This window comes from Protopterus annectens, chromosome 8.part0 (genome assembly GCF_019279795.1).
Source record: "Protopterus annectens isolate FY-2018-M chromosome 8.part0, PAN1.0, whole genome shotgun sequence".
In the NCBI taxonomy this organism is placed as follows: Eukaryota; Metazoa; Chordata; order Ceratodontiformes; family Protopteridae; genus Protopterus; species Protopterus annectens.
Genome location: NC_056741.1, coordinates 1098177742 through 1098199534, shown reverse-complemented (window position 1 = coordinate 1098199534; position 21793 = coordinate 1098177742). Strand labels below are relative to the sequence as shown.

General features: G+C 37.3%; 1 protein-coding gene across 43 annotated transcripts in view; it reads left to right on the top strand.

The window, feature by feature from the left end:
• Window positions 1–21793, top strand: part of LOC122809254 (titin-like) — a 3339665-nt gene that overhangs the window by 3025773 nt on the left and 292099 nt on the right. For all 43 annotated transcript variants that reach the window (XM_044080625.1, XM_044080596.1, XM_044080621.1 and 40 more), the window contains 2 exons: window positions 15269–15307; window positions 21528–21584. In XM_044080625.1, the coding sequence (XP_043936560.1) occupies window positions 15269–15307; window positions 21528–21584 (96 nt within the window). The remainder of the gene's footprint in view (window positions 1–15268; window positions 15308–21527; window positions 21585–21793) is intronic.

Here is a 21793-nt window from a genome sequence, read left to right as displayed (position 1 = left end):
TTAAAGGCCTGCATCCAAAATTCCAGTCTCTTCTTGTATCTTGAGCTTCCCCCTATTTTGTCATCATCCATTTTCACTTTGAAGTATGGTTTTCTGCTTGTGAATTGTATAGGAGCCTTAACTGTGTAGCTCTGAAATACCCCTTCAAATCAGGTAATCCCAAACTCCCGTCTTCTACTGGAGGAATCAGCTTATCCCACTTGACTCTTGTTGTCTTCCCCTCCCAGATAAAGTCCTTCTGCTGGTTATTTATTGCTATCCACAACTTCTCTTCTGGTTGATAAAAATATGCCTGACCTATGTATAAGACTAATGGGACTAAAAACTTTTTAACTGTTTGTATTTTACTATCCATATCTGTATAACAAAACTTCCATTTTCTCAGTTTTTATATTTTTGTTTAGTCTCTTCCCAGATATCCTTAGCTGTCACACTAGAATCATTTTAATCCATACTCCTAAATACTTCATTTTATCATGTCCCCATAAATATGGATATTGCTGAACCAATTAATATGTTGGTACGTAATTTACCGCTGTTGCCTTTTTTTTTTTGTATTCCAAAAAAAATTTGAAACTGCCTCAAAATGTTCCACAACACTGTAATGTCTCTCTTTGATTTTGTCAGGTATAAAATAATATCATCTGCAAATAGAGACAGCTTTTCTTGACTGCCATATCAATTATATCCTCAACTTTCTGAGTCCCTTATTTTCCTTGCCAGTGGTTCCAGATGTATTGCAAATAACAAAGGGGAAAGAGGACACCCCTGCCTGGTTCCTCTGCTCAAGCAGAAGTTGTCAGAGAGCACCCCACCCACTTTAATTTTTGCCTTTGATACCTTATCGTTCCTCCTAATCAAGCTTATAGTTTTTTCAAGAAATGCAAATGCTTCCATTGCCCTGCTCATAAAGTCCTAGCTTGCTCTATCAAATACTTTCACTGCATCAAGACCCACCGACAACAATGGTATTTTCTTACATTCTGTTTCCCTCTGGATCTTCAGTGTTCTGCTAATATTATCAAATGTTTGCCTCCCCTCCACAAACCACACTGATCCATATTTATCAATTTTGGCATTACTTTTGCCATTCGTTTAGCCATTGTAGACATGATTTAGTACTGAAATGGGCCTGTATGAAGCTGGATCTGATGGACCTTTACCCTCTTCAGGTATTATAGCTACCACTGCTTTCTTCAAGGATGTTGGTACTTCTCCTCTTAAAATACTATAAACAAATCCTTCCAGATCTTTATCAGTTTTTCCCTCCTAGCTTCCAACCTTCCACAGGAATACCATCTCTTCCCGGGGACTTTCCTGTAGATTGGTTATACATCACAATTTTTCTCTCTCCTCCTATCCTAACTGTTAGTAAATGAGCCTCATGCTTTGGCATATGTAATTCTTTCATAAATATTTCCATTTGTATCTTTTCTTGATTTCCGTATTTCTCTGCTTTATACAGACGTTCATAGAATTTCCAAAATATTTCTAATACCTCTTCAAGTTCTCTTATTATCTTCCTTGTTATAGGTTCCTTAAGCTTGGCGACAGCCCTTTCTCTTTTCTGTTGCCTGAGTCATTGTGCTAAAAGTTTTTGTGCTGTAGTGTTATTATCTAAAAACAGTTGCTTAGCAGTGTTTTAAACTATATATTATCAAGGTTGTCCCTTATTTTCTGCTTAGCATTTTGCAGTTGATCCTCTTCTTGTTCTGTGATATTCCCCCCATTTTGCCATATGTGTTAACATTTGTCAGCCCCTCTAAATAATTCTGGTTACTTAACCATAACTTATTTTCTTTTATTTGCACAGTATTTTTAAACTCCACCTTAATTTTATCCCACTCCCGATCTATATTTTCAGAAGAAATTTCTGTCCTCTCGAATAGCTCCTGAACAATCTCCACTACCCATTCCTTAAATTCCGCTCTTTTCAACAGATCAGTGGGAAAGCGCCAGTTTCTCATTTTTGTTTCATTACCATGTGTTTTTATTTTAGTTATTATAGGCGTATGATCTGAAATACTTGCTGCGTGAGTATCAAGACCTTCAATTAAATGCGCATGTTCCTGTGAAATGTAAGTTGTCTAACCCAGCCCATCTTTTATATCTTGGGGAATAATATGTAAAATCACTTCAAACTTCTGTAATTGAATTCACATCTTCCATGCCAAGTATTTTCATAAATATTTCAAAATTGTACTCTCCTTTGTTATATTTTCCCTTCTGTGCCCCCAGACACATCTTCAGGGCTGCAAATCAAATTCTGTTCCCCATCGATAAGTATTATTCCTTGTTGAAAACTGATTATTTCTCCCAGAATTTTCTTAAGTTCTATTATAGCAGTTTTAGGTGGAATATAAATACATGCCAGTGTAATCCCCCTCCCTTGCCAGTAGCCCCTTATCACCACAAATCTGCCATTATTATCTTTCTATCTCCTTTTATCACTGTTGGAGCTCCTCTTGCAATTAATGTAAGTACTCCTCTTTTATTTTGTTCCAGATATTCTGCTGAATAACCATCCTAAAAACCTTTCTTTATTAAATTCACATGTTCGGTTCATTCCATGTGTCTCCTGTAACATAGCTATTTACATACTGCATTTTAATATAGTTCCTCTATTTTGTTGTGTTCATCTGTGAGACCATTGACATTTAAAGACATTACAGAAAGTATTATTGTATTAAAAAGTTATTATTCCTACCTTTTATGTATAACACCTTTTTTGTTAAATGTCTAGTTTCTGTTTTTGTGTTACATGCGTACACTATTAGGCAGGTTGAACTTTTTTATACTTGCTGTTCTTGTGATATCCATTTGCGCTTATGTCACATCTTAAAAAAATGTTTTATTGAAAGCCCTCAGACATAAAAACAAACTCCTAATACCCCCTAAAACCTATTCGTTTTATACTAACACACAAAACTATGTACATCTTCAGATATTGTAGTTTTACCCTCCTAATAGGAACAGATGTCCTAAACCGACAGCCACGCTCATAGACTTGAGTTAACCTAAAAGAAAGATTATCTATGCTAAGATGCATGGTGCAGGCTGTGCTGCTACAAAGTGCTAGCTGGTTTTGGCTTTTCTTTATAGCTCTCCCAACTTGGAAAACCCCTGAATGCTTTCAGAGAACATTATATCCTAGCTAGTTTCTCATTTCTTTTTTTTCCCAGCCTGTAACTCTCCACCAGACTGTAACCAATTTCTCTTTATCAGATTGTCTGCATGGAGACATGAGCACCAGACATCCAATTTTTCATTATCAGATTGTTTCCATGGAGACATGAGGGATAGATTCAGAATTGCTACCAAGCATGCATTCATTAGCTAGAAAAAAAAGTCTCGTAATGTTCAATATTCTTTTTCATTCATTTGCTTTTTCTTAAAACTTGTTACTATATCAATCTGAGGTCCTTAATCCAGCCATTACCCCATGCAAGAATGAGAAAAAGCACATTCATTTTTTTCATTTGTCTTGCTCTTTTAACCTTGCTTTTTTATTTTTATACATTGCAGTGTCTGCATTTCTTAAAACTGAACAAGAAGAAAGAGAGAAGGGAGAAAGACAGGAAAACGGAACAGCAGCACCTATTTACAATCCTGTTACACTTAAAATAACTGATAAACTTTTACTTTATAGCATGCAAAGAAAACCATACACAACAAAAATAGTAGTATTAAGAAAAAATAAGTTTTGTTTACTTACATTTAACTTTCTCTCCTCTCTTCCACTCCCCAAATCATTTTTCCAAACATTAATGACATGAAATAGGGCATATACTTGAGTTGCCTATAAGTCCAACAAATTCTGAAAAAATCCACTATTTCCAGATGTTCTTGCTCTGTCATATTTCACAACTATAATTATTATAATCACACATTAAATCACTGGTGTCATTACTGTTCAGCTCCATCTCCCGTCTCTGCTTCGTTTCCAATGTGCTCTTGATCCTTCTAGTCGGCTCTTGTGCTCCTTTCCTTATATCCAACATTTTCTGTTGAAACAGTGGAAAAGATTCACAGGTACAGTCTTTCTGTGGTTTTTATTACCAGAAGAACAAGGAGCAGAATCTCCTTCTGTTTCCCAGCTCACTATTCGTTGCACATACTTTTGTATTTCCTCCTTAGTATGTACTTCAGAAAATAATTTTGTCCCTCCAGGGTAGAATACCTTGAAGACAGCTGGGTACAGGAGTTTGAATCTCACCCCTGCATCTCAACATTCCATGAGTAATGAGTAAATTTACCCCTCTTCTGCCTGGTGTACAATGTGTAATCATTCTCCACAAACACTCTGCTGTCTTTCACTTTGTGTTTTGTCCTTCTGCCATAATTTTGTCAGAATCAACTCCTTCTGCTGGTAGGTTGCATATTTACTATTAAAGGTCTAGTTTGCTTTCTCATTATCAGGTTTGCAGCATGCATACAATGTGCCCTTTCATCTAACAACTCCTGCTGTGGAATACCAGTTCAGTTACTTATTTGTGCTTTCGTAACATTAATGTAGTCTGTTCATTCCAGTTTTTCTGGTATAGGTGAAAATCCTCAGATTTTCCTACTTGTTCTGTCCTGTAATTCTATTATTTTTTGAAACATCTCTTCCTGAGCAGTCTTATATTCAGTCAGCCTTTTCTTCATTTCAGACTCTGATTTTTGCAGCTTTATCACCTCCTCCGAATATCTGTTTAAAGCTTCTTCCATTTTTTCCAGCTTTCTATCAGTGCTGTGTTTATTTTAGCCAGGTCTGTGTGCAGTTTTCTTATATCTTCTGTAGGTTACTGCAAGTGATGACTGCAGGTTGCATTGTTTTTTGCTGAACAGCTGCAAATCTTTCCCCATTCAGTGTTTCTTCCTCACTTTTTATAGATGATTTTTTTCCAGGTGCTCTGTGATTCTTTTTTTTTTTCTGGGATCCAGGCAGTATACTTAGTAGCCAGTTACTGAAAATTACCCATAAACACAGAAGCCTACTGGCCTTCTGTGAGTTTCTGTTTTCACACTGGGAGAGCTAGAGTTAAGCTGTTACTCAATGTGCAGTCATCTTGGAAGTCCTATCCTGCACATCAGTTTTCTCAGGATACAGTTACATTTAGGTCCCAAACTGCACTCTGTTATGTCAAGTCTGTACATTCTAATAATTTCCAAAACCACACACTTGTTACTAATCTTGTCGACTTTATTAGGTATCCACAACAGCAGTAAAATCTGGTCTTTAAGGTTATGTGTTTCAAAACAGACAATGATATAATATGGTTGATGAGCAGTAATCACTGGTCCTGATGAGCAGTAAGCCTTCTCCAGTCAGACTGTGCCCATTTATTCTCCCATACTGGGTATCTCCCAGCACAGGGTGAGAGCTTTCCTGAGAGGCTGTCATTCAGACAGTGGTTTGTGTTCTTGCTGGCATCGCAGCAGTGAAGGTACATTTTGTTAGTTCTAACCACTGCCCTGGGCAGGGGATGAGTGAATCATAATACTGGGAATCATGACAGTCTTCCCATTGTAAATGCATACTACTGTGAACTCTCAATAAGAGCTACTGCTGAAGAGCCATGGTGGCCCCACTTTGGGCTGTCATGACAGTCTTCCCATTGTAAATGCATACTACTGTGAACTCTCAATAAGAGCTACTGCTGAAGAGCCATGGTGGCCCCACTTTGGGCTATCTGTTTGCACTGCCATGCCTTCTTCAAGTGATTGTGGCATTGGATGACTGTGGTCCACTCCTTCCCTTGCAGGACAAACATGCTTATTCTTTCCACATCACTTCCAACAGTCACCTGAACTGTTAATCAGACTGGGGTTATCTGGGTTTTAGTCACGGTTTATCCCTCTTTGCCAGCAGAATCCACTGTTAGTTTTGAGTACCTTTTAAAAGAATAAATAAAGGTAAATAAATAAGTAAACTTTGCAGATCTAGCTCACTATTTTACTACAGCTTCAATTTTTTTATCAGTTTTTCCAGTTCTCTTTGTTCTTTTTTGTGCTCCAGAGTTAAAACCAAGGCTTTGAACCCTCTGTAAATTCTTATTACTCATCCTATCTCTCATTTGTACAAAAAATATATACTTTGTCTTCATAGTTTATTTCAGTCTAACCATATTTAGACTTTCTTAATTTGACTTCAATGTATCCCAGTCCATCTTGCCAATTCTGCTGTATATACACAGCACAATCAGTGCCCTCTTCTTTTTCAGATGTTCCAGTGACTGATGGACTTTTTCTGAAAGCCCTGTTTCTTTTTACCAGTGGCAGTTCCCCGAGTATATACAAGTACTGTTCCTTCTATTTCTTATTTTTCTATTGTAATTCCTCAATGTCACTTGGAAACTAATTCCATGCCTCAGACACTTCTGTATCCCTTTCTTACTCTACAGCTGTATAATTGTCCAAATTTGTATTCAGTTCCTCTATTTCTGACATAAGTTGTTCTCACAGGACTTTCTCAAAAGTTGTGGCCTCAGCATTACCATTGCCTTATCACCACTGGCCATACATTTCACAGCAGAATCCAGCAATTTGTGGAACTTCAACAAAATATCAGAATGCTTTAATGTTTCTGCCACTTAACATCGTTAATGTCACTGTACAACCACAGGACACTTGTACTATTTACCACATCATCTCTTGAAGTTAACTAAGGTGGATGTTGAAGATCAGCACCCTCAAAGTCTCTACAGGTTTATCTTGTGTTGTCCTCCTTGAGACAAAGAAAACATTTTGAATAGTTTGTTTGGTTTTTTTTTTTTGGCTGGGTGTGAAATGGCTTCCAGACTGATTGCCTTGTACTTATCTATGAACTTGTAAGATCTCACAGCACTTACTTGGGCTTTTATTTATAACAGACAAGCTCTGCCAAAAACATTTGTAGAAAAATGCATATTTTGTTTGTGAAAAGTATAACATCAGATACACAATATATCATCAAAAATATTTGGGGCCAGATTCCAAAAGTCTTGCTCAAACAAACTATTTTGGGATAGATTCCAAAAGACTTGATCTAGATGTTAATGACTGACTTTAGTGTAAAGTCCATCTATAAAGCAGACTTATACAGGCGTAAGTCACTGAGAGCAAGTCTGTTGGAATCAAGCTGTTTATATCCTGATTAACTTTAACTTACTACAGGGCATAACAATCTACCTAAGCAATTTTGAAGTTGCACTGCATTTAAGCATTACTGTTGCATCCTTCCTTGTATTTTTTTACTATAATTCCCATTCCCATAAACATTCCATAATTTCTTTAAGTGCTTCTTCATTTGTTCATTTCTTATTTTTGAGAACTACTTGGCCTAGTGGGACTAACCTGGTTCAACAAAGGATAAATAAATAAAAAAGCTGTCCTCTCAGTATATTTTGATTGCAGTATGTAGCACTTCTTTATCATGTTTTTTTCTTTAGCAATTTCACAGTTGCCAAATTTTCCATACATATTTTCTAATTCAGCATTCTTCTTTTCACTTATACCTAATCTTTCTACTTCTGATTTCCAGAAATATGTTATTATTTTGCATCGTAGGGAGACATTCTCCAGGTGTATTGTTATTTGGTACATATTTTTGCCTTATACATTCTTTTCTACTTTGTACTTCATTTTACCTTTTATAGGAAGCTTTCTATGTGGCAGTCTCTAGAGAAAATCCCATTCTTTACTTTGTTTACTTGTATACTTCCTGCTTGTCCTAATTATCCTGAAGTGTTTCTCATGGATAGTTGTTCCAGCCACCAGTGTTATAAAAATTACTTGACTATTTATTGACACACTACCTTACTTTCACTCTTTGTGACTTACCAAATTCTCATTACTTTTATTTTAAATAGAAGTCCCCTTTCTTCCTTTTATAATTATTTCACCTGCTTGTTTCTGATTAATAATAACTCCATAATTCTCCTTGCAGTATTTTTCAGACACTCGTCTTGATCTCATAACCAGGCACTTGTTGTGAAGGATAAAAAAAAACATGCCAAGAGAAGTACCATTGAATAGCTCATTTACATTCCAGCCTTCTTTCTTATCTGTATATGGAATACCTCAACAGGTCTGGCTTAATCTGAAACATTGGATTTATCTAAAAATTAAACTCATCAGATGTACTTCCAGTCATTCTGGTAATAAAAAGACTCCTGCCACATAATTGCGTTTATTAAACAAAAACTGGTTAGAAATAGCAGATCTATCCCACTGTTAGTTTTCCTTACCTTTTAAACAAGTAAATAAAACAGATATGTAAATAAACTCTGCAGATCTAGCTCACTACTCTACCACTCCTTCATTTTTCTGTATCAGTTTTTCCCAGTTCTCTTTGTCCTTTTTTGTGCTCCAGATTTAAACCCAAGGCTTTGAACCATCTGTAATTTCATATTGCTCCTTCTGTCTCTCCTTTTTACCCCCCAAATTATACTTTGTCTCCATAGTTGAATTCAGTCTGACCATATTTAGACTTTTTCATAACCTTTATTGTCAAATTTTAAGCATGTTTTCTGTCTTAATAACTACGCATTATCTGCATATATAAAATTAAGGAGAGTTTTAACTCTTCTCACAGTATATGTACTTCTCCATTTTTATTTTCTTTAACCTTTTTGATTGTGTAATTAATGCAGAGTGCAAGCAGTCATGTACCCAAAGTACATCCTTGCTTTCTTTTTTTTTGTTGTTTCATTTAACATTTCTCCTTAAATATACAGTCATTATTTTTCTTTTGTGTGACTGACGGTAACTGTTTTTAAAACACACTTTATAAACAGCATTTTATTTTAAAAAAGTTTGGTTTTATGTTCTATGTTGCCAAAAGCCTTATTTATATCTGTACTCAGGATATTCTTTTTTCTGATGGTATATTTTCTAGGCACACCTTTAGGTATTTTATAAACACCTTTATTAAATTTTCACTTGAGGTATAGGCACACATACATTAACAGAAAAAAAATATTAACATTTTTTATTTACACACATTAATTGTTGTGCAAATTCTTTGCAACTGTTGTCTTTCAGTCCAACATTATATAAATCGCTCAGTTCCTGCCTTCTGTTAAACCTTATTCCTCCTCCTGAACATTATTCTAGCTATATTGTTCCCACAAATTCGATTATTTCTATGTAATTTCCTCCTCTTTTGTAAAGATCCCTCTTGAAGTTCCTTTATCTCTTTTATAATATTCAGTACTTAAGATACACTTGAGGCCAGATTCAGTAAAGCTTACACTGTGTACACAATATGTATTCGAGAACATTCCTGCCACCTTTTTTGTGTTTCACACTTTGTGGTAACCTTTATGAATCCCTGTCAATATTTAAAGCTGCAATAATATCTGTAGGAAAACTAAAATTAGGAGGAAGAAGGTGTGAATTTGTCTGTTCACTCAGAACAGTGTACACTTAGTGTAGGCATTATTGAATCCCACGGTTGGTTGAGATTTTGATTTACATTTTCTAGTAATTACTTTTCTGGCAGCCAATAGAATTAAACTTAGTAAGGCCTTACTGTGTCTTGCTAGTTCATATCCTGTGTCTCAGCACAAAAGAATCATTTCCTTAGTTATAGCCATTTGCTCACCCAATACTTCTGGCAGAGTACTCTGTAGGGAATTTTTAAAATCTGCCAACTCATGGCAATCCCAAAAAACATGTTCCCTGTTGCCTCTTTTTTTCCATGTCAAAACTCCAGCACACATTTAGCTATTGTCAGAGATCTGTTAATGTCCTCCTCCCCCTTACCTGAGTCATGCATTGTTTTCTTCAACTTTATTCAACCTTGATCAAAACTTACAGTTGTAGTTTAATAAAGTGATTTGTCATTACATTTCCAAGTCCCTTTTTCTTCCAACATAAGTTCACCAGCTGTACATGCATTGTGCCCTATCCATTAACCCCTTCTGTGTACAATGTATTATAAACATCTTCATTATAACTTCCACCAAGACCTTCAACTGCCAGTCTTCAAAGCCTCTGTTAAAATAATGATGCTGTTAGCTTCCTGAGTACACTGGTTTCCTAATCCAAAACCTCATTCAATTTTAATGAAAATATTTTTTCCTCTGTTTCCTATGTACTGTTACGTTTTCCTTCAGTAAATTCTTTCACATGCTTTAGTTTCCCTTTTTTATTTGTAGACACCCTGTCTTGTTAATGTCTTAATACACTGATCTACCCTTCTTTTTTGTTTTACTGATTCAGAAACAAAAGTTTTTTTTCTCTTCCTTTGTATACATGTTATTTCTACACCAGACCTCTTTTTCTTTTAATTTAATGCAAAAATTCACTCCATTTCCCAAAGCTTGTGTAGTGCTTCCTTTCTATATACCTTCCTCGTGACTTTTATTTCATTTCACTGTCCTTTCTTAAAATGTCACTATTTCTTTTAAAGATTGCTATATATATTCTTTGCTTATCTTCCTAATTGTGATGCATACAAGTATTTCTTTGCCTTCACTTCCTTCCACAAGTGTTGAAAGTATGGGGGATATTCAAATAAAAGCATCATGTAGACATCCAGCAAAAAACAGCACAGTTGTAACAGTACAAAGCAATTCAACTAGGATTAGTCATACAGAAGATGGAATATAAACATGCCTGGCACAGTGCTGCATAATAAAACCACACAGTTACAAAGTTGGCAGTTACTACCCAAGTGAGCAGACCATACTGTGAGTGATCATCTGCATCAGAGGGCTGCAGTGTTTGCAACATAGGCACACTCAGTGACCATTACAAATGCTACACAGTAGAATGCAAATATTTTTTTTTTAAATGGGAAGGAAAGGGAGTGATAGAAGAAAGTGGGACGAGCAAGTAGGGGAGCACACAGAAGGGCAGAGGCAATGAGGAAGAAGGTGTGTGTGTGTGTGTGTGTGTGTGTGTGTGTGTGTGTGTGTGTGTGTGTATGTGTCAGACCTCTCAACCGTTCTGAATTACTCATTTTTTACCGAGTTTTGGGGTCCAAATGAAGGGGTGCCACGATTCCCGAGTGGCACCCTTTCATTTCCGATTTTTTTGCTTTTTTTTTTTTTTTAAATTTTCACGCTGTCGGAGCTGACGTCATCACATGCCCAATAACGTCAGCTCCGTCAGGCTTCCAGCCAGTCGGAATTGAGCTCAAGGAGCTCACATCATTATTTCCGGCTGACTGAATTGAATTGTAAGCTGGCGGGAATGGGGAACAGCAGAGGAACTTGTGTGCAGGCCAGGAAGCTGAAACGGCAGAGTTTGCGAGTGGAACGGGAACTACTTAGGCCAGGAAGCTGAACGGGAACTACTCTGGGCAGAGTTTGCGAGCAGAACAGGGATTAATGGCAGGAAGCAACAACAGAGGAATGTGAACTACTCAGGATAAGCTGGAACCACTCGTTATTCAGGGTACTGTGTGTGTGTGTGTGTGTGTGTGTGTGTGTGTGTGTGTGTGTGTGTGTGTGTGTGCGTGTGTCTGTGTCTCTGTGAAAATGCCCCCATATAATACACTTGGTGGCTACAGGTATTCAGGCTCAAACCCTGTACCTTTTGTACAGGGTAAAAAGAGCCTACTATCCCTAGCCACCACGATTTCTGAGTGAGTTGAGAGCTATGATGAGAAGTGAGAACATTTTTTTTCTGCTAACAGTTGAAAGTTATGCTCTGAGTTTTGTCCAGATTTTTTTTGTACTAAGTTGAGAGATCTATGATGAGAAGTAAGAACATTTTTTTTGTGCTAAGAGTTTAGAGCTATGATGAGAAGTGACAACACAATTTATATTCCCCCATTATTGTTTTTGTGCTAACAGTTCAGATATATGGTGAGTGAGAAGTGAGAACTGAATTTGTATTCCCCCATTACTGGCTTTGTTATTTGTCCATGTTTTTTGTGTTGAGGTTAAGAGCTATGTTGAGAAGTGAGAAATGAATTCACTAAATGATGGCTGTTAAATTTCAGTCTTCCTATTTTTCAGACAGCTGCTGATTTGGCATAGTGGTATGTTGTTCTGACTGTAGTGCATAGGGTCCTGGGTTCAAAACTTGCCAGTGAAATGCATGATGGTAACATAACATTGTATTCTAGCAACTTTACAAAATTATACAAGCAATGTTTAAAATGTGTCCCTGGTTTTTGACCTTTTGTCCCCCTCCCCCCCAAAAAATGAAATTGAAAATAAGTGCGAGACGCTGTGCAAGATGCCTATGGCTTACACTACTGTTCTATTTATAGTGTGGGTGTGGAAGCAGACTTTTATGACGGAAAAGTTCTGAATTGGGCAGTTTTGTCATTATTGGTTCATGTGTTTTATTTCATTGCCTACAGTACAAATTACTGGTAAAATGTTCAAACAATAAATTTAAATGTGCTCTAACGTGTGTTGTATTATACAAGGAATATAATTTAAAAAAGTGAGGAAGGTGTATAAAGAAAAGAACACATGTATGTTTCCAAGGGGCCAATGATTTGAAAACAGCCCATAATCTTTATCCACCACTGGCCAGATGCATTTTCTTAGGATATGGTGTGGGCTTCAATGAATGTGAGTTTCAAGAGCAAAGAAGTTTTAATGTCAAGCCTATTTTCATTGTGAGACAGTATTGCTTTGTTTACCAGATGATGTCTTTTAGAGTTTCTGCATTGTTGTGATGTAAAATGTAAAAATAAAATCCAAATCATTGTAGAAGTAAAGCAGTAGGCATACATTAGTGTTTATGGTAAATGGGGCAAAATAGCCAGGTAACAGGATATTGGAATGGCTGCAGGGGGACTCTGGTGCCATGTTTTGGTTGTCTTTTCTTCAGTTTGTGTTCGAAAGTTGGTATCCCACAATTCCACTGGAGTGGGTGGGGTTACATAATTATGTATGCAAGTTAGATGTTAATCAGCGTACAGATTTGTACCTATTTGTCATGGGCCTTGTCCAGATTTTTGATGTTTCCAGGTTGAGAGGTATGGTGTGTGTGTATATGTGTGTGTATGGTTTTGGAGAGGTGTTCTTTTTTCTTAAGTTTTGATAAAAGGGTAGAGGAGGTAGAAGCATGGGGAATTTGTGAAGAAAGATGGTATAGGGCTAATAGCAAGGACAGACAAACATATAACGTAGGTAGAGAGATGTAAAGATAAGCTGATCGCTTCAACTTCTGGTTATTTTTGTACATTTCTGAATCATGTCGACATGTTTGATTATATCATTTGCCTACATGATGGATCTTATTAGCATGCTGGCACTCATTTTCATGTCAGTATGTGGTCATTTGCTTGTGATGCTTGCTGTGCTGTTTTCCCCCTTAGCAAAATTGCATTATGTGTGTCTCTAAATCCTTCTTCCATATGTGTCACTGCACATCATGGTGTTTCCCTGAATGCAATGTACTATTTGTTTCTCAGTACTCCTATTTCTTCTCTACTTTCTCTTGCTCCTAGTCAGTCCTAGTCCTGTCTTTCTTTTAATTTTAACTGTCACTTCTGCTGCTTTATGATTGAAATGAAGTGAAAATACTTTCTTTCTGGCACTCTAGCTATACCTTGGGACCTGGCTGTAGAGCTTCTGTTTCCAAAGGACCTTCTGATATGGGACTCAGAAGTAAATGAGGCTACAGGAAGCTTTCCACTTAGTAAATGTATTCTGCCAAGAGGAAAAGGTACTTGAGTTGTGTAGAATTGTACCTGATACTACTCCACTGCATCACTTTATAACTGACCCTGCCCTTTCTCAGGAATGTCAGTCATTCAGTGGTCAGCATGCATGTGTCTGCTATTTCTGCTTATCTTTGTGGATGGAAAGACTGTGGCCCAGCATGAGACAGTCATGTAGTTCTTTAAAGGAGTTCACCATCTCCAGTCACCTTTGAACAACTTTTCATCCATGGGATTTAAGCATCATAATCGACAGGCTTGTCCATTCTGTTTTCAAACTGTCTGGTTCATGAGTATTAAAGTTTGTAAATTGAAGATTGTTTTTTCACTGTCATCAGTTCTGCTTGCTAGATCTCAGAGGTGCAGGCTCTGAGGTTTAGGAACCTATAGAACCAACCTGAGTTTTCTATGAAAAGTGTTTTGTGTATGTGTGTGGGCGCGTATTTTTTTCCCGGGGCATCAACCAGATGAGATATAGTCCTCGTCTCCTACATGCGTACCTTTAGGTGAGGTTTTACCTGAATTAGGTAAATCAGCTTGTGATGGTTAAGCAGCCCTTTATTTTATTTGCTTCAGGTGGAAGTGGATGACAGTTACCAAGCAAACTGTCTTTTAGCGCATTGTAGGGAGACATTCTCCAGGTGTATTGTTATTAGGTACATATTTTTGCCTTATACATTCTTTTCTACTTTGTGCTTCATTTTACCTTTTATAGGAAGCTTTCTATGCCATCATCAGGTGGTCACTGAAAAAATACTGTGGTCAAATGCCTCATTTTACACTTCCACCAAGTATTCTTATCTCTGCCATAACTCTACAAGTTGTGCCTGTTTTGGTACCTCCACACTTCAGGAGTGTCTGCTTTCTGAAGTTTGTCCTTTTGACTGTCCTCTTGCTGTTTCCACACTGGTGGATATACATCTTGAGTTTCATCCTAGATGTTAATCCACCAAGGGCAGTTCCTGATGTTTGATGTGACAGGTGCATTTTACTGTATCAGCACATCTGCTGTGTGACCATACTTGCTGGTTCTTAAGTACCCTCCTACTGTTCCCCAGAGATGGACAGGTCCCTTCACTCACTTGAGACTCCTGTATATTCTCATGTACTACTTGTTAACTCTATACATGCCGGTCATCTATCTTTTTTCGTGATTTTTAAGAAGTGTATTTGTTTGTTGACTGAAAAAAAAAGGGGCTGTGGGGCTAGGCTTGGTGTCCCAGTGCAGTGATGATTTTGTTTTGTTAGCTTACTCAGTGAATGCATATCCCTCCCCTCAACAATCATGAGAGCTTCAAAGGAAAGTTGCCAAATGCAGTGCAGGAGAGAGGATGAATCCAGGCATAGAACCACCAAGAAAGATCCTCTTTGGATTGTGTGTTATAGTAAGAGGATGTATTTTATTTAGATTCATTTTTTGTAAACACACAAAGGCGTAGGGAAGTTTCATCAGTTGCCATTCTGTCCATTGCCCTCTTCATTGTTCTCGACCTTTGCTTAATTGAATCTTAAAACAGGTTATTTTGCTGAAAGTGTCATTTAACTTTTCATAAAATTAGAGGGAATGTGTTCTGTGAAAATTAAAGTTAGCATTATTATAAGACATTGTTGTTTCTTTGCATTCCTAGTGCACCTTTCCCCCACTAATGACAGTTTTAAAATCATTTCTAGAGGAAATACCACATAGAAGAGTTGGAAGACCTAGAAAAGGTAAGCAAGGCTAAGCAGCAGCATTAAAAATAATTAAAGTGTTTGTTGTTAATGTTATTTTAACAGCAATTTCACACATAGCAGCTTGTCCTAACTGTTCCTTACTGAGGGCTGTCTTCTCTTCCTTCATTTGGAAGGAGTTAAATGGTGACAGCTGTGGACAGTGGCATGAAGCTGTGTTTCACCATCTTTGTATGAAAATCACTGTGCATTCTGACATAGAATGTTATCACCTTTTAGTGAAACTTCATGGTTATGACTTGTTTATTCTGATCCCGTCAACATTTCTTGCATTTTCTTCAGGACAGTTTTAGCCAACAAGTATTTTTCAAATGGCAGGCTCAGCCTCTCTGGGAAGGGCTAGGCAAATTTGAAAATAAAAGTTCTGTATTTAAAATGTTAACTATTATTGCTTTTCTTGCATGATCGGGCTAAATGTTGAAGGGTAATAGTGATTATTTATATCTGATTGCAAATCAGTAGCAAAACAATAATGTACTAAGACGCATGTTTATCATTTTAAGTGTTTTTTGACTGTATATTTTAAGAGGAGGGATCTGTTTTTCATGAGGAAGACCCAAAGTTCTTAGCTGATATTAGCCTGCACTTTTTCCTTTGTTTTATTGAGACTTACTGTGGCACAGTCTGAGAACTTATGTGAATTTGACCATCCTTACCATCAGTGAGTCATCATGGGCCTTATCAGCAAAGATATAGGTAATCTCCAAACAGTTGACCCTACTCAGTTTGGATTTGTCAAAGGGAGATCATGCCTGTTAAACCTGGGGGACTTCCTTCAGACAGTCACCAAGGCCCTGGATGAGGGGAAATCTACATGCAGCCTACCTGGACTTAGCCAAGGCTTTTGACACTGTCAGGCATCATTGACAAACTCACCCAGCTAGGTATCAACCATTATATTGTGACATGAGTCGATAACTAGCTCACTGATAGAACCCATATAGTAAAAATAGGGGAGTACACCTCCAGTAGCAGACTTATAACCAGTGGTGTTCCTACAAGGATCAATCCTGGGACCTCTGTTATTTGGAATGTATTTTTCTGAAGTGCAAGCTAAAACTATAGGTCTCTGGCTGACAAAGTTTGCTGATGACTGCAAACTGGGAGTGGTCATAGAATCTCCAGATGATGTCAGCATCTTACAAGAGGGTCTTAAACAAATGATTGGTGCCAAAGTCATGGCCTTAAACTTAATGCAAAAATATATATTATCATCCCTTTCGGTAAAAGTGATGTTCCTGCTAACTACCGCATCAATAACACCCTAGGTATGCACTCAGTGGTGAGAGACAGGACCATATAGGTTGACAGCAACCTTACCTTTCATCACCATGTCTCCACAGTGGTAAGAAGGGTATTCTGCATTGCTCATCTTATAAGTAAGGACATTGCCTCCAGAAAAAAGTTATAACCTCCTTGTACTCTTCCCTCATCAGGCCAATAATAGAGTACAATGCCCCTTTTGGTATGTACCTTTCCAAGCACCTGCGGCAATTGGAGAGATCACAAAGGTTCCTCACAAGGGAAATTCAAGGTCTTCAGTATCTGTCTTGTGTGGATCATATGAAATCACTGTCACTTTATTCTGTTTCATATAGACTACTCAGAGGCGATCTGTCCCTTGCAGTCTTTGACCCTGCTTTATTGGAAATGCATATCTGCAAGTCAAATGGTACATGGGTTACTCACTGTAGAGGTCTTAACCTGGTATGTGACATTAATAGAACCTGCTGGAGAGAGAGATTTGATTCCCAGAGGTTACCGCACCTCTGGAACAGACTCCCACTTCATGTCAAGCAGAGCACCTCATTGCCCCTCTTCAAACGCAATCTGGATGATTGGATGTGTAACCTTAAGTTCACCCCGTGGATTCCACCTGTGTTTCTCTTGGACAGGGGCAATAGGTGCAGATCATGATCGTGGAAATAAAGGTAAAACTTGACTAGCCTTGTAAGAGCCCTAGGGTCATTAGCCTAGTAACCTGCTATGAGCAGGGGTTGCCAGTAATCATGATTCTTTAGTGGCTTTACAGAATAAGTCGACTTTCATGTGGCCTTCTCATCAGCAACATCAGTAGAAATCACTCTGAGACTCTATTGATGTCCTCTGTTTTTTTCCTATCAATTTGTTTATTCATTTATTGTAAACCTACGTCAGTGCTGACTCTGGTGTGATATTGTTGTTTCTCTAAAAGCTTAGGATTTAACAAGAACTCCCCTAACTGAGCCAGTGGTTGGGATTATCCTTTCTCCAACTCCATGTTTGCTGAATTTCACTGAAACTGTCACATTTGGAGGGTGCATTTACCTCTGCCAGTATACAACATAATATCACACACTGCTATAGGTGAGCATGCCTATCCACTGAGCCTCCCAATTCTTTTATGCTGCTTGCAGTGTTCAAATCTTGATAATGAAAAAGTTTGTGTTTGGTGCTTAAACACATAAGAAATCTAAGAGGCCACCAGATCATGAGCTGAGACACATTACACATTTTCTGTGTTATGTGGAGGGGTAGCATGATGAAAAGCACTGCAGAATATGCCATTGATTGGACCCAGTCACCTGAAGATGCAACAGGAAGAAACTTGGTTCGTGACCTGCTTTTCAGTAGTTGACTGAATCCTGTACAGAGATTAACCCTTGGCCTTTGGTAAAGCATTGTCAGAGGCTAAATATGGTGGGGCAGACATCAGTTACACTTTTGGCAAGGTAAGGCCATTCCTGAGACAGCATTCCAGTCCTTTGCTTCATTTCCCTGCCCACAATTAGTGAATGCTTTAGGTCCTGCCCTTCTTCTTGTTTGGCAGATGTTGAGTCTGAGAGAATTGGATCCCTGGCAACAAGTTTGGCGTAGGGAGTCCTACGGTGAAGCAATTGCCTAGCCCCCATATAAATGTTTGCACTAATGCTGTGGTGAGGGCAGCAGACTCTGGCATCTGGTTTTCCTCAGGATGATTTGGCCAAGGCTCTCCAACTTCAAAGAAGATACCTGATGCTCTATCATTGATGCCTCCTTCTTGTGGTAGGGATGTCCTAACAATATAGTTTTAAAACTTGATTTATGAGCTCCAGTAAAAGGAGGAAGACATTTTACCTTGGGTCTTTCCACTTGAGTCACAGGAGACTGGATAATGTCACTAGACATAAAGATCACCTTTTAGCATATCAGTTTCTGGGGTCCCAAAAGGAGACCTGTTCAGTTTGCTTTGCATGAGAATAATGTAGCTAGAAGTCAAATCATCCAATAGTATAAGCTCATTACACAAGATAAGTTTGGCACTGAGAGTAATGTTTTAAAAAGCATGTTGTTGGGCAAGGCTTCAACGAATCCTTACTAAGAAATATTTTAAAGATAAAGTAAAAGACAAAAGAAAAACAGCTTTGCTTGCATTTACTGTGTAGGTAAGCCAGAAAAACAAAAAGTAGAACTTGACATACATAATTTTACTTGTTCATTTTTTGTGAATATGTCAGTAGGGGTTTCCTGCATTTTATCAAACATACATTTGTTTGGTAAATGTAAGGGGTGGTAAATATTGTGGGTTAGGACTAGGGTCGGGTTAGATAATGGGATAGATATAATAATGTTTGTAGTGTGTGTTGGTGCATATTTATATATCTGTGTTTGTGTTGTGTACTGGCAGTATTGTGGGAATTTTTTTTTTTTTTTTTAAGGTAAGGTGTAGGGTTAGAGTTGGAGGCAGGGATCGAGTTGGGGTTAATATGCATTACTAAGGTGTATAAGGAGACCTTTACTAAATTGGGAGTGGTGGGACAATCTCCAAGATGTGTTTTTAGAAATAGTGACAATATTAAAAATTTGTCAAATAATGATATTTGTACACAAGAGTCCTGAACTAATAGAAAAGAAGAAAAAAATGTACTTTTAAAAGCAGTATATATAAATGGAGCAAATACATTAATGAAGGCACTGTTTTAAATCAACCAAGTGTTGGCAGAATGTATGAGGCAAAAGAACACTGTACTTGTAACTTTTAAGGGATTAGTTCATATTGCTCCTTATTTGTCCTGTGAGAGCTTCTATGTAGGAAAAACTACTAGAAGTCTCTCATAGCATATTTATGAACATTTATGTTTTATATAAAAAAAAACAGGTGAAACATTCTTTATTTAAGCAATCCAGCAACTATAAGAATTTTTAAAAAGTTTTTGTTTGTTGGTGTCATTTATGTTGTCAACAAAATGAGGAGGGGTGATAAGGGCAACGTTTTCAAAAGAAGTGAACTGAACTGGTAAATGTTAAGAGCAGAATGTGCCCTAGAAGTTAATAATTTTATACGTATAAAATGTGTATTGGAAGCTCGTCCTTTAAGAAGAGGTATTTCCTATTTTTAAATGTTAATCGTTTTTTCATATTTGTTCTTAATTGACAAAAGTTAGTTTTTTTATGGAATTATAGATATTTTATAGTATACATTCTTGTATATAAATGTTTATTATTTTTATATCTTTTATGGTTTGATGTAACAATAATAGGAATAAAGGTCATATGACTTGTTAGTCAAATAATTTGAATGAGGATAAATTGTGAGTTGGTATGGGGTATAATAGTTCTGAAGAAGTCTAAGTTACTGATAGATGAAATCGCTAAAAAAGTTTCATGAACTAACCAGTGGCATCTCGGAGAAGTGTTTTCTTGGTTTTGGTGTCATGTTTTCACCATTAGCCTACTGCTTAAGCAGAAAATTTGCCCCATAACAGAAACAGTGGCAGGGGATTTTCATCTGCCTTTTCATCATCCTAAATGGGGCTGGAAGACCTCTGTCCTGGCATGAATCACAGTGACATCATTGAACAAAATCCAGTACATCAAGTTCTGAATGTTGCCCTTGGTGGGGTTGTGCCACTTCTGTCACAGGAGACTGGATAGTGTCAGTACTGGATAGTGTTACTAAACATGAAGGTCACTGTTTGATCAGTTTCTGGGTTTCCCACAGGAGAATCCTTTTAGTTTGCTTTGTGTGGAACACCACTTTCACTTCAAAATGTTGAATTTTGAACTGCCGTCTAGGCTATAAGTGTTTACCAGGCCAAAGTGACCAGAATCTTGCAAGAGGGAATCTCGTGTTGTTACTTGCATGACTTGCTCTGTAATTTCATTTAGGAACTCTGTGTAAGCCTCACTAACATAGATGCATCCTTGTTTATAGTTCATGAGTGGCCATCATAAATTAGAATTCCTGTCCGATTACCAATTTATAGAATTGCATTTTTTTCTATGCAGAACTAGGCACATACCTACATACAAATATTTCAGACACAGGCAGTAATATGTCTCTACCCTGCCAATATACTAAAGCAGTCTTTCCTGTAATTAGTGTACAAGTTGTTCTTAAAATATCTAAATTAGTGTTGGTTTAATTATCATTTGGTAGTCTATTCCAGGTATCGGCTGTTCTCTCAGAGAACTAATTAGTACATCTCTCATTCCTGTCTAATTTTTACGCAGGTTGTACAATCATTGTCTACTACTCTTTGATAACTTCAAACAGTCCCAGAGGAGGTTGTCTCTAAATGCCCTATAAACATGAATAATGTCTCCTTTTAAATATCTGAATGAGACACTGTACACTTTCTTATAATTTAATCTTTCATATCCATGGATACCCTTGTTATATACCTGCTGTACTCTTTCCAATTTACTTGTGCTTGTTTTCTTATAAGATTTCCATAATGTTATTCCATACTGCAGTTTGGGTTTAATGTAAATTACAAACAATGATTTTATCATTTCTGATTTCCTCAAGTTTACGTGTCTTTTTGTACAGTCTGTAATTTTGTAACTATTATTACAGAAGCTCTTCTTAAAAGTGACAAGATCATGCAGTTGGGGCTGTTCGTTTCAGTCCCAACAGAGAAGATAGTTTTGCCAGTCAGGATGTTCTTAAAAGGCTTAGGCCACATGTCAGTTACCATCACGATGGCTCCTTTGGTCTGAGTGCATATGCGAAAGACAGAGCTATGCAGAAATGGATATTTACCATTTGCCATTCCTCCCTCCCTGCCTCTGCATTTGTTGAATCTTTATCTGATCTAATGTGAAACAGATTGTCTCTAGGATTAGCATTTCCAGCTTTTTACAGAATCAGAACATGAGATAATGCCTATCTTTGCCTTTGTGTAAGTTATTTTTTTTTTAACTTTAGTAGAACTGGGTTTTTTCTTTGCATTCTTAGATTTTAAAATAATTTTAGAAGAAGCACCAAGAAGGAAAGCTGGAAGACCAAGGAAAGGTAAGTGAGGTTTATGTAATTCATGTAACAAGCTGTAATTTACATTATATTATGTAAAAACTGAAATATATTGAAAGTAGTTTTCTTGTAACTGTACTTCATAGTCACCAGTCTGCTGTCAGTAGTTTAATCACTGACAGCTGTCTTTCAGGCATTCAGAGTGTGCGAAAATTAAGTTAGTCTGAATTCCTTGCTTGTGTATTGATAAT